The 14,551-nt window shown below is 30.1% G+C and overlaps 5 protein-coding genes and 1 pseudogene across 5 annotated transcripts in view; 3 read left to right on the forward strand and 3 right to left on the reverse strand.

Moving 5' to 3' along the window:
• Positions 1-14,551, reverse strand: part of LOC113368280 — a 32,161-nt gene that overhangs the window by 12,013 nt on the left and 5,597 nt on the right. The window lies entirely within an intron of this gene.
• The window catches only part of LOC113368286 (ankyrin repeat domain-containing protein 49-like), a 42,548-nt gene that overhangs the window by 10,411 nt on the left and 17,586 nt on the right, over positions 1-14,551 (forward strand). The window lies entirely within an intron of this gene.
• Positions 52-547, forward strand: LOC113366010 (inner nuclear membrane protein Man1-like). Its single transcript, XM_026607558.1, has 2 exons — positions 52-192; positions 286-547. The coding sequence occupies exons 1-2, from the start codon at positions 179-181 to the stop codon at positions 545-547; spliced, it is 276 nt and encodes a 91-aa protein (XP_026463343.1). The 5' UTR covers positions 52-178.
• The window catches only part of LOC113368285 (ankyrin repeat domain-containing protein 49-like), a 60,223-nt gene continuing 47,455 nt past the window's right edge, over positions 1,784-14,551 (forward strand). The window contains exon 1 of the mRNA XM_026609832.1: positions 1,784-1,929. The gene's annotated coding sequence lies outside the window, so the exon portion shown is untranslated. The remainder of the gene's footprint in view (positions 1,930-14,551) is intronic.
• Positions 2,407-8,553, reverse strand: LOC113366011 (annotated as a pseudogene).
• Positions 14,238-14,551, reverse strand: part of LOC113366012 — a 32,588-nt gene continuing 32,274 nt past the window's right edge. Inside the window, exon 5 of the mRNA XM_026607559.1 lies at positions 14,238-14,392. Within this exon, the coding sequence (XP_026463344.1) occupies positions 14,238-14,392 (155 nt within the window). The remainder of the gene's footprint in view (positions 14,393-14,551) is intronic.

Below are 14,551 nucleotides of genomic sequence, written 5' to 3' on the forward strand. Positions count from 1 at the left end.
GTTCTTATATGTTACAGTTAAGGCATGTATCTATTTGACTCAAAGTTTATGACTTTCTACTTTTAGCTCGAGCCCTCGCAACAAAAGCAAAGTTTGGCAGGGACAAGCATTCGAGACTCAAGAGGGTTCTGTTAATAATTTACCTGTATCGCCAACGCCTTGCCTTAAAATAAGACAAATGATAGATAAACAGTAAGTAAAGAATCCATTCATTTGTTCATTTCTTGTATAATACTCATTTAAAATACTTTGTATTTTAATATATACGTGAATGAATTTTTGCAGTGATGATATACCAAATCTAAAGTCCATTATCCAAGATGCCATATTAGAAAAATGTGGTGACGATTGCAACATTCTCCATGTCTATGTGGACCAACAACTTCTTTGTGTTTATGTAAAATGTGCATCTAGAAAAGATGCTGGAATTGCTTATAGGAAACTCCACGGTTGCTGGTTCGACGGTAAACTTATAACTGTTAAATATGTTAGACTGGAAAGGTACATGGAGCGTTTTCTGATTCACCTTCTAATCCACCCTACTTGAAGCCTTCTAACAATAAAAAAACTATCCCTTCAATTTTTCAAAGTAGACAATAGTGAAAATTTATAAATAAATTATAGGAACATTTTGATCTCACAAAGTTCTTGCAAGCAGCATTATCTATTGATGAGTCTTTTTAAAGTTTATTTTCTTTCAATGAATTTAGTTGTATGCAATTGATGAAATTGGTGACATTATTGGTGAAAGTGCTATTTGTTTTAAGATTTCTACCAGATTCTGTTTGGTTTGTTTTAAGTTTTTGGTATTAACATATTAGTAATTCAGTAAGATTTTTATGTAAATGTTGTTTTTAAATTTCCTAATTCGTTTTATTTTTTTATTATTCTGTGTATATTTTTTAGGAACATTTTTAAATAAATTACATTTGCTTTATTTATTAGAATTATTTATATAGGTACTTATAATTGCCAGTTAGTAATACTTTTAAAATATGCAATTACATGTATATTTCACTTGTACAAATAACGTATTTGAATTAATATTAATTTTTTTTAAGGATCATTTATATTGGTAATAGTAATTGTTAAATAATTAATATTAACATTTTTTACACTAGCATTTTTTCCAAATCTATGTTAAATATTGTGCCTTTGTTTTTTATATTATATTATATTAATAGACTTAAGTAATGTTTGAAATGTTTACATATCAATATTTTCAAGATATATTCTTGTATATAACAAATTTGTCGTATTATAATAAATAAATTTTTGTTTTGAAGTTCTGAATTTCAATTTGAAGCTTCAAATTTTGTCAGTTTGCTTATTCAAAGGAAAAATGTGTATGTTTTTGAGACGTTTGAAATGAGTAAAAGAGCATAAAAAACTTTACTCAAAGAAAATACTATATTAAATTAATATAAACATTAAATCAAAAAAATAACTTTCAAATATTATTTATTCTTGTGCCTTTGTGTATGATTGCTATTAAAATATTCAGTATTCGAGACACACATTTTTTATATAGATAGCAATAAGCCAAATAATATGAAATGACAGTATTATAATTGTGCTTATTAGCAATTTCGAATACTAAAATATAATTTTAAAATTTGTAAATATATTTGCTTTTTAGATTTTGAAATTTCAACAGAAACATAAAATTCATTATTATATTAATACTTTGCTAAGTTCATACGGTTGCCAACTGTATTAATCTTATTTATTATTTTGACATACGTGTTGTTGACATATAATGCAAAAGTTTTTAGGTTATAAAGTAAATTAATGTTTATCATTTCATTTATATATTAATATTTTGTGAAGTGATTTGTATGCTGTTTATTGTATAAATTAGTGATTAATAATTAATGATAATTAGTAATATTTGTTTCTGTCTTAGAGACAAATTTGGGGCGACAACAGGTGAGTGATATCTTTTATGTGTTTCCATGAAATCAAATTTTTTTTTTTATAAAAAATATAAAAGTATGTACGGCCCGTTTTGATTTGATTGATCACGGCAATTGGTCTAGCCGTTTCTTTATAATTAGCAAACGAAAAACAGATGTTTTGTCCTAAATTTCAGAACAAATCCTGAACCTACCCATATAATTCATTATTTATTGCCTAATAATTTAAAATTTATTGATCTTGCAATTATTTATTAAAACATTTTATTTCATTTATATATTCTATACAAAATGAGTATTATAATCAATTAACGTAAACACTAATTAAACTAATTGTAAGTCATACAGAATATATAAAAGTTACATCGTATTTTCTAAACAAATTATATTATTTATTTGAATACGTATCACATTCACAAAAATTTGGATCTAAACCAATATTCTTTACGATTCACTTGTGCTGAAATATGTGAAAACTCCGAAATTATTTTTAAGATTTTGTATTCTTTGTGATCCAGGGTATAAATGTGATACCCTGCTGTAGACTCCGGGATATTGTCCTTTACCACATCCTATTCCCCAAGAAACGATACCGACTTGTGTCCATCGACCTTCGTTCACCATCAGAGGTCCGCCACTATCACCCTAATAATGGAAATATGTGTAATATGCATTACTGATATAGAATTCTTGACATTTTCAATATTTACACTGCAAGAGTCCCTGCTCGCTTGTCCTGCACACAGCATATGATCTACTATTCCACCAGGCGCTGCATATCCATATTTTTGCCGGCATTCAGCATTACCCCAAATAGGTATGGTAACTTCTTGGAGCACGGACGGTTGTGGACCACCTGGGAAATATATCATTATAGATTTTCACATAATTGTTTGGTTAAAATTGTATTTACTTTCTCGTAAGCTTCCCCATCCGATGACGGTTCCTGTTTGACCAGCGTAACCCCTGCTTCCTGCTGAACTGGGTAGACATACAGGACGAACTTGTCTTGTGAATTGCACCGGGGAATCCATTTTTAGAACTGCTACATCGTTGTACTAAGAATATTTATGTTTAGTATATGATTAATATATTAACCCAGATATCGATATAAAAATTACCAATGTTCTTGAATCAAAACCTCTGTGACGAACCACTCGCTTCACTCTTCGTTCTACATGTTTTACTTCATGATCTGATCTGATGTTGTGATCACCTAAACGTACGGTGATACGTGCTACGTCCCAAGAACTCATACTATAAAATATTATAATATACCAAATGTATAATAATTACTTTAGTTTAAATAAAATCAAATATACTGACTGTGCTACACAATGGGCGGCTGTAAGGATATGTTGATTGTCTATGAGAGAACCGCCACAGAACTGTCGTCCTCCATTAAAAAGTGCTGCTATCCACGGCCATTCATTTGGATCCGCGTTATGTCCGCCTACGATTCTTTCTTGATCCTGATTTTAACAAGGAATCATATATAAGTTGGGACAACTAGAATTTGCAATTAAAATTCACAGCATTTTTCAAATTGTGATAAAACAAGAATTATCGAAATGGTTATTAAATGGAAACAGAAACCTGGTATCCATTTTTAGCACCGCAAGCAACATCTGATGAAGGAGGATGTGGTTCGGCAGTTGGTCTGGCAGTCGTAGCAACCGTCGTTGTTTGGTAAATTGGCGGTCTTGTAGGATAACTCGGAGGATGAGTTGGTATAGGTGGTGGCCATTGTGGGTAACTTGGTGGTTTTTGTGCCGGTGGTCGCGTAGGCCATGTCGTTGTCTGAATAAATTAGTATGTGTCGAAATTTGGTTAAGGATGTTCTGTTAAATAATTATCAATAATTTACACTTACCGGCCTCTTGGTCGTAGTAGTTATTGCAACTTCTTGTTTCGGTGGTTTTGTTGTCGGAGGTTTATGTGTTGGTGGTTTAGGCGGAAAATGGATGCTGGGTGGATGTGTCGGTGCCGTGTGGTCCGGAGGATGTGTTGGAATCGGCGGTGGCCAATTGGGATAAAACACGCTTGGAGATTCGTTTGGTTGTGCAGCAGGACTCTCGAAAGTATCCGATACAGAACCGACATCCAAGGATGAGATTATTGTATTGTTGCTGCCGTCATTTGCGGGTATGAATTGAGCTGGATTCGTGCAGCAGACCCCATATGCCTGATGATAAAATCATGTTTGTTAATCAATTAACACATTCAACATAATGAAGGCTTTGGAAATTATTTTTATTACCTGACGTCCGTCTTTATTAAAATAGCTGCAAGTGTCATAATTTCCCAAAACCCAGCTTTCCCATAAACCGAGATCTGGTAGTTTAAAATAAGGATAACACTGCCTAAAAGATGTGCAAGCGCCTATAGTACCTTTGCCTGTCAGGCAAGGTCCGCCCCCACCTAATGGAAGAACTTCGGCCCAACCTCGAAGAACAGCGAGATGTCGCGCCGACCTACTGGAGGGAGCTGGAAATAAATCAAGCAAATATAAAATACTTTAGCTTCACGATCCCTAATTCAAAATATATCATATCATAGCAGAAATGAGGAGTGTGGTATTTTTCCTTAGCAATTATTTTACACAAATTGAAGACAATCACCTCAAAATATTTGCATTTCAGTGCGGTGCGAAATAATAAGGATGTTAACGCGGAAGTGTGTTTTCGGAGTACGTTGATCGACGATAGAACAAAACGACATGTAAATAAATCGTGCTTCGTCTGGCAGACGATCACGGTACACATTAAAATCCCATTACGATTAATATTCAGATCACGAGAATTAGTATTTTACTTACAAAACGGGCGATAGATTGCCTGAGCGTGTCATTGACAATGAAACAACAATCGGCAACAAAACGACTAATTGATTCATGATTATTGTAAAAAACTCAAATCGATTCATACTTTGGACTTATTCAGTTTATTAAAGACAATATTAGAAAAAAATTGACGATGTTGCTAATTTTTTAACATTGAGAGGTAGGTAATTAAAAAGTTGTACTTCTTAATCGTCAATCGTGATAAGGAAGAAATGTATGCATGCATAGATATTCGTTAACAAAATGAATAATTTCGCCCCGTTTAAATAAACCGTTACCAGTATGTAGGTGTAAAAATCATAAATTCGATCTGACATGGCCACAGAATAGTAATTTGCTTTTTGGTCCAAGAACTGTCAATCTTCTGCAAACTAACCGTGACTGGATTAAGAACGAGTTTTGTGTGTCACCATCAAACAACAATAGATGAAATCATTTCTGTCGAATTATTATACGCCAACAATTTCGCCAAGTTTGAATCAATATTCCAAGTAACCAGAGGAATCATAAATGTACATGGCATACCATCCTACCGGGCCTGAACTTATGCAAGGCGAAGGCTCTCAGCATTAATCCACGGAAGATACTCCACTTTGAAATAATATTAAAATTCTTTATTTATATCAATCGTACTGTAGTCGTTACACTGTTCACATGCAAAATGATTCAAATCAAAAGCAATAAAAGTGGAAATGAGTGTTGTAAGGTCATTGGCAACATAATGCACAAGAACAAGAATTCTGCAACTCTATTGATTTGACAAGAGGATTTAGTTTTATTGCCTTGGGAAATAGGATTAGTATATACAATCCTATAATTATATTTATGTTCCATTACCGATTCTTTCGATTGTAGAATTTGATTAAAATTGTGTTCTAATAATACAAAAATATTAATATTTTTGTTTTTGCATTGCATTTGTCTGAATGGTAACACATATCTGGTGCTACAAATGTACAATTTAAAACAAAAATAAATATTTTATTGGTATCAATATCTGCTAAATGATTTAAATAAATAATATATATTTCTACGAATTATTTTATATATTTTCGATTAAATAAATGCTTCTGATCGATATATTTTAAGAACATAATTAGAGGCAATAAAAATTCGTTAATAACAGTATCCAGTTACGTTAATTTCAGCAATAAAAATCTGTCGTTGGTGAAAAATGTCGAACTATTAATTTGAAGTAGAATAGCATAATACACACACACACACACACACATATATATATATATATATATATACATATAAATATTTTTTGTATATTTGCATAAAAAATCTAACTATTTATATACAACTGAAAATTCTTCAAACATTTTCTAAATAAATACCAATTTTTGAAGATGGTGAAATCCTATATTTTCGAAACGTAGAATTAATTACATATGAAACGTCAAAGTTGTAAAAGCAAGTAACCTCTATGTACGTATATATATATATATATATATATATATATATATATGTGTGTGTGTGTGTAGATCAGACATTAATTAAAATAAATTAAAATTCATATTTTTTGTATATTAAAAATCAACCTAACTAAAGTTTGAATCCCTAATGAGGGTCGTTGCCACTTTGTACCACTTGTTATTGTTATTGAAATTCCAATATGAATATAACGGATTCCAATATTAAATTAAAGCAATAAAAATAAAAAAAAAACATCCGAAATACGCAATTAATGATCACCATGATCACTGAATCCATTTTAACTGTGACAGCAACTTGCAAATTGATGATGAGATCCAGTTTTTCGTGTCAACTTATTTTTAACAATCAAAACTGCACCATATCCAGTTTTATGACTTCATATACGAATACACTTTATGACCACAACCGACTTTTTATTAATTATTAAAACACCTCAGCAGAAAATATTAAATAATTACAAAACAAATATACAATCAGTTTTTTAAACGAATGAAAGATATTCGAAGCAACAGTATACGTAATATTATATTATGCAAAAATTCGAGCTACTCTGAATTTTTGGCATCATTCATCCATCGACATATTATATTTGTCACATTATTATTTAAATATTTTCAACCTAAATAAAATCATTTGCATTAATTTGTCGATTTAAAATCGTATATTGAACTAACAACAATAATAAAAACGTAAGCACATACGTATATGGACAGACAAAAATAAAATACATTAAGCCACTGAAATAAAGAATGAAATTAAAATTTGATAAACCAAAAAAATATAAATATGTTAATAAATAATTGAATATTTCAGTAATTTATAATTGCGTTGATTATTCACCTTTTAAATCCAGAAAGGAATAAAATAAAACGAAGTTGCTTTTTGAATTAGCTAAATTAATTTCTTGGTGAACTATTTTTGTTATTTGTTGAAATTTTGTTTATACATATAAGCGGATGTTTTTAACTTTGGTTCTTTCGAGATATGTTCATTTTTAACTCTATAAAATGGATGAATTAAATAAATTTGCAGTTCTGCATTGCTAGTCCGAAAATAGTTTCAGCATCCTCCATTGATCTTTCACAGTATATCTTGGTAAAATTTTGATTGCGAATATTTAACTTCATTGGGCCCTAAAAGTCAATGTATCAGATTTGTAACTTAAGTTTAAGAAAAAAATCTGGTGTTTTTAGATCAATTATTATCTCAACTATCCTTTCATCATCACTCGACGTTGCTGATAATTTAAATAGCTCAATCCAAGACATTTATCAAAACAACAGCTAATAATTCTTTCGTCCAAGTTGTTCAGGAGCCGGTTTATGTGGGAACTTTGTTTCACCCCGTGGCAAATAACTATCAGAGAATCCAAAGCCGTGATTATTGTCTGTTATTATCGGATGATCCCCAAGGTTCGTTCAACTTTAACTCGATCTGGTCAATAATCGTAACAACCGAAGGGAAAACAAGTAGACTAATTACTTTTGAATATTAATTTAGTTGAACCAATAATAACAAGAAATATAGATCATATTTGCAATGAATTTAGCAACAAACGGTCATAATTTGGATAGTATATTCGGATGTTTGTGCAAACAGGAATAAAGGTATGTAATTTGTAATTATTAGACGAATACTATATATGTACTTGATTTTAGTCAATAAAGTTTCTAATAGTGTCTCAACGACAGAAGGGGTTTATTTGCAACGATTAGTACAAATATAATTATTATGCCCATTTCTCGTTTCCTCGTGGGTCCTAAATAGAGGCCCGGGTTAGAGCCAACAATAGTGATATAATACTAATTAGCTCTCTTCCAGAATTGCTGCATTAATAAAACATTCGCCCTATTACTGAAATTTCAATAATAAAATTCATCACCCAGAGATGAGACACCGGTTTGGGTTAAACTCAATGTAGTATTATGTCAAATTTCCCCAACAGCTCATAGGACTTTTAAGTTCTGATTGCTGCTGTTCAATACAATAGAAAAAGAAAAAGTATGTACCAATTTATGACACCCTTAAATTTTGATGGAATTTGAGGTCATCGTGAGCTTAAATCAGTAGCGACGAGTTTATATCCCTATACTTTCGAGTTGATCAATTTTACAATGATATTTTTAATAATAATCCCTTAAAACTAGATGAATTATACATGTTACATGCCTAGTTTATTTTATTTTCCTTACCTTCTAGTATCTCAGAGTCATCAATAACACTAAGCCCTTCGTCTTTGTCAACAAGTGTATTCCCCTTGTCTCCTGTTTCTTCGCTGCAACATTGTTGCAACCCCAAAATGCAGACAATCAGCAGCGAACGACAAAACCTGGTCGTTCTTTTCGAACCACTCATAATTTCCCAAAATTAAGGTCAAACCCCACTCATAAAACTATTCCTCTAAACCGAATCATAAAAACAATGACAATAGAAATCCCTGATTCGTGTGATCAGTTTATCGTTGTCTTTTTGATCCCGATCAAACGATTCCCGATTTTTCACCCCAAGGCTAAGGACTCGGTCTTGGCCGAGGTCGACGCGCGCACTCGTTGTGTGTGACGCGGACGACTCGTTGGTTGTTTATAAACGTCCCCACTACGAGGTCCCGACATCGCATTTGTCTCATTATTGAGACCACGATGGATCCCATCCGAGAAGAAGATCTGCAACTCTTTTGTTGATAATCCTGCGAACTTAAGGACTGGCTCGATAATAAAGGATGCGGAGGAAACGAATCCGACAGAGCCACGAGAGAAAAGTGGTTTCTTTGATTCTTTTTCGGCAATTTGTGGCGCCGAACAACATTTATGAGTTTTTGGGCAATCGCGGGTTTGATTTTATCAATGTTTCTAAACTTCCTTCCTAATTTGGAATACGAGATCCTATCGTCTTCGTTTGTTTTAGGGGATGTTTGTCACCCCTAAGATAAGTAATCTATATTATCAGTTTACTTTCCTCTCTTATTATATGTAGGTACTAATAATAATACCATAAAATAGTCCAAAATTTTACAATTATCAATTAATCAAAATTTGGTTACCAAATTTGACCCTATCGTCGCCTCTTTGTGTTAAGGGATGTTTATGATTACCAAGATAACTAAAAGCATAATATATCATTTTAAGTTTACTTTACCATCATATCAATTCCTAAATTTTTTAGTAATTAGTATTTTATAATTTTAGTAGGTAGGCACTTGGTAAAAATTTTTATAATTCATAAATAACTTGATTAAAATAATATTAGTTTGACTTTCAAAATGTCACGTTGATTTTCTTAATTTCCAACAGTATCGACAATCTATCATATCCCCCTTAACATAAAGAAATGATAGAGTTAGGTCTTATATATGCCAATAGGTCTATCCAAGGGCCCAAGGGCCCCGAGGCGTTCATTAATCACGTGATCGATTTCAAAGGATTTTCCCTTTTTGGTGATACGTGGTGATATTAAAAACTTCTCCCCCTCCCCACACGTGTATTTTTAGTACTTAGAAAAATTGTAAAGTTTTGATTTTTTTTAGAAAAATTTTTAGATTTTTTTTTTAAATTGAAGTAAAAAGTAAATACACGTGATATCTTGCTAGACCCTCCTTTCCTACGTGATATTTTGTGATTTTTTGTCGAACACCCCCCTTTAAGGCTCACGTGATTAATGGACGCCCACTAAATGGACGAAAATAAAAAATTTAGATCATTATACGTTGAATATAAGATGATCACAAAAATCAATTCAAAAAATTATTTATATACACAAATATTATTATTTTAAAATTTAACATACTTATTCACAAGCTGGTTAATTTGCAACCAAAAAAAAAAATCTGAATTTGTAACGCTATAATTAGAGGGTTTTATACATATATTTGTCTATTAAAATAATAAATACCAAATTCATTCATTCAATTTACCAAGTGCTAAATTTTAATGGTTTTTCTAAACAAAAATATAGCTAAAATGTACCAATCTGTATAGATAACACGATTATTTCTATTGTTGAGCTAATTTTTAAATCAAGTCGGTTACAATGTTTTGATTCTGTGTATGTGAATATAAAATCGTAAAAAATCGGTCATTAAGTGAGAATGCATATGCAATAAGATCGGAATTCCGTTGTGTTATTTTTGGAACTTCGCATGCAAATAATAATCCTTATTTAGGACTCGAAAAACTGTTATATATATATATATATATATATATATATATATATATATTATGCACATAATTATTAATGATCCATACGTCGGAACCAAAGTTCAACGACGTATCTTATGAAACAATTAGCGTAATGGTCAATATTGTTTTGGAAGGAAAAATTGGTACCGAGTAAGAAATATCCTTGCAGGAATAATAAAATGTTATATAACGCGCTGCAAGGACAGAAAAATATATAAAAAATACGATTTTGCCGCTGTTCAAAATCAAGCTTTTTCAAACGTCCCATTTTCAACCAGTACAGAAGACTTGATCTCAACCTGAAACAACGCTTAGGTCGAGGTTAGTGCGCAAAGCCGCGTACCGGTTAAGTTTGGGACGCAAAACATTTATATTGATATACATATATTATATTAATTTTTCATATGTTCGGGTAGAATTTCGGGTAGAACAGATTACGAATGGAAATATTCTAACTGTTTGTATTTTGTGCATTATGAGTTTTGAAATTTAGCGTGACTCAAATTCATCAAATGAGTATCAAATATATAGTTTCAACGAAATAAATAGCTTTTTCGGATAGATAGGATTAAACTCTATGAAATTGCATCAATAATTTTCAAATTTTTCTCGTCAAAAGATACACTGTACAATCTATATCTTTTCTCGTCTCCGAATAGCTAAGCACGTGGTAAATATTAATACATATTACATGACTTTGAGTGTGGTTTTGTTTTATCTAATATCGATAAATATTATATTAGTCCGATGACTGATCTTGCAATTAGTGACCATTATCTTCTCTCAACAGGTTTCGATTTTCGAACATCTATATATAGAAATCTAATTGCTTTGGATTCGAATCGCTCTTTATCTGGAAGGCACCACGTGTGATTTATGAATTTATACATATTAATGATCAAAAGTTGACGAGGTGCGATATATTGAAACAAATAGATAAAAGATAATTGATTTAGTAGACTAGTTCCAGTAACTAGAATAAATAAATAAAATAAAATGCATAACTTAATTATGAAAAGTTCTTTGTTTTTTTGGTTGATACTAAATTTCATATAATATTTTACATCAAAAAGGATAATATTTTTTCAATCAAGTACGAAGGATCATTACATTCATTTAAAATAGAATATATCAAAAAGAGAAATAAGTTGTAGTGCAATTCATATATGAACTACATTTAATCAACAAAAATAATAAATCCAAATATAAAAGTGGTTTTTATCATATTGGTCTGTTTATTCATTTTCCAAATAAATCTCCAACAGTTTATTTAACGGTGTTTTTGCGACAATACTTGAAATTAATCTAAAAACGACATTACCGAATCTACTTAGCCAATATCGTTAATTTGTCTCTGAGATCTCGATATTTACCGGTTTTAAGAGCACTTCTATATTCCATCGCGAATATTTTTTTAAAATGTTTTTATTTCGCTGGTCATCGATTTTCATATACATTTTAAATGATAATTAGTTTTGTGACTCACTTAAATACTTGTAACTGTATTAGCACTATGAGAGATAAATCGCAAAAATGTTATAGGTGCACCAGGGCCGAAATTGGGAAAAATCTTACAAGAATCAGTTTTTGTAGTTATTATCAAGCTTGTCTGCATATTTTCCCAACTTTGGATAACATTTTTCAGAAATCTTTACATATGAAGTACACATAAATCTTCGTAATCTTTGAGAATTTATTAAAGCCATTAAAGCATTTTACATTTTGATTGCGTTTTTTACGGAATTCGCGAGTTGTAATAAAGTTAATGCAAACAACGTGAAATATTTTCTTCAAAAAACATGGAAACATTAAGTGCAGTAAAATGTTTTTGAGGGTCATAAACATTAAAGAATTTTTTATACGATAAAAAATAGATATATAAAAACTTGAATATTTTTGGTATTTTCTTGTTTTTTTTTCAAAATCTGTTGTTTTGAGATTAAAATGAGACAGTACTGTATGTTGTCACCATTATTTACTTACTATTTTTTCTACTTTCCGGGTATACTTAAAAAACATACCTTCTAGAGTTCTGGTACTTTACTCTTACCTAATTGTATTTTTCATTTAAAGTTGAAGTAACTAGTAACTTCTACTTGTCATTTAATTATTATATTATCATTTTTATATTTGCTTTGCATTAAGGTGCAGTTGCAGTATGCAATTGTAAATTACATGGTGAATAAAAAAAATCTGTAATGTGTAAAGTTACATAATAATATTTTAAGAGTTCATCTCTGTTCATAATTGAACTATCAGTCCATGACAAAGAATGATATGTTTGTTCGTTGAAGTTTAAGCCTTTGTAAATTATGTTAATATTATTCTAATGGATTATAATTCCAGTATTGCTTCTGAGAGGACATGGGCGTCAAGTTCGTTGATTCGATTCGAATCGAAGAGGTCGATTATTTCAAATAAATCAATTGCGAAAAAACACTAATCTTCTTAATGAAGGATTAAATGAACCTGATACACATTTGCAAACTACACATATTAATAAATATATATTTGTAAATGAATTAATAAAGTTCCTTGAAACTTACTACGTCGTAGGAATAGTCCAAAGACTTCAACTTGGGGCATGTTCTACCCCAACTTGATTTGATATACAATATAATATTTTTTTCATATGGCCATAGGTATATATAAGACTAAATTATGTTTAAAAAATAGATTTCCGTACGTTTGGAGTCTTAATTTGACTCTTCAGTGGAAAAAACTATTTGGAAAACAAACGCAAACAAACAAAAAACCACGAAACCAATTTTTTCGAATTGAATCTTGAATTTGAATAGTTCAGTCAGAATAGACGTCATTGATGCATTAAATATAAATTATTTATATTTAATCTTTTTTTAAAATTATTTTTAATAACATGATCGACATATTTGAATAATATATTTCATGATGATAAAAAAACAGATTTGGTTAAGGTCCCTTATTCCTTCGTCAACTTGTAATTATGTATTCATATTAAAATATGACAATAATTAGTTAAGATAAATAAAAAACACAAGAATGTTTGTGATCTTATATTTTGCATACTTAAAAGCAATACAGAACATGAGGACATCACAAAATATTTGTTTGTTAACAAAAAATAACTCACATTTTACAAAATGAAATATAACATGGTAACTTAAGAACATACTTAATTGTGCATAATTCATATCTAATTACATTTACATATATGCTATATAATTTTTGACTCGTTTGTATGATTCGTTATTAAATCTTTTTTTATTTATTAAGAATGTTATATAAAAAATAAGATAAAATTAAAAAACTCGAAATGTACTTCTTCCTGCAAAATGAAATGTTGTAACTTTGTTGTTTTATATATTGAAATAAAAAATAAAACTAAATGAAATTGTAATTTTAAATATGTAAGAATTATAAAAAATAGAAGTAATATGATATATTATCAAATAATAAAATGATTAAAATTAAAGTATTGATGATAAGAAAATTTAATAATAATTAATAAAAAAATATAACTTTAATAAATGAATATTTTATCATCAACAAATTACACAGGAAGAAGTTACAAGTAAATAATAAAAAAAAATCTTCGGTAAACTTTCCAGGTATTCGCTCAGGCGTATTTTAGTAACTTTTTGTACATAAATTCAGTACAAAACTGTCCTGTTTTTTTTTTATTTCAATACCAGTTTTGTAACATTTGAAAAATAATTTTTCTCATCATAAGGATTCTAAAATTGAATCAAATCGTTTGGTGCAACTTATAAAACTAAACGCATCAAACTACATAGAATTTGGTTGGTTGGAATCACCAAAAAATATCAAAATAATTTTGCTTATTCACTATATGTTTTCTATATACATATTTAAATTTTGGCTTTATTCAACTGGCATTAATTTGTTGAATGGGATTCTCAAGAACATTTCGTTGACAAAGTTTGTCATGATTTGGTCTCCGTGTTCTTCTGCGTATGGTAAAAGTGCCTGGAAGGCAGGTTGCCAGTATTGGTTCATGAAGGCAACGGCTGCGTTATCTGAAAATTAATAATAAAATGAAATAGTAATAATAAAACACATAATCGTCTTATGCTTATACATAACACTTATTCTAAATTTAAAAAAGGGTTGTAGGAATCCAGAATGTTTTTAATGGGCAGTATTTTTAAAAGGGTTTTGAACAATTGATTTCTTTG

Source organism: Ctenocephalides felis, unplaced genomic scaffold (assembly GCF_003426905.1).
Source record: "Ctenocephalides felis isolate EL2017-DRISC unplaced genomic scaffold, ASM342690v1 CF-g0.4_SCAFFOLD_01170, whole genome shotgun sequence".
Classification (NCBI taxonomy): domain Eukaryota; kingdom Metazoa; phylum Arthropoda; class Insecta; order Siphonaptera; family Pulicidae; genus Ctenocephalides; species Ctenocephalides felis.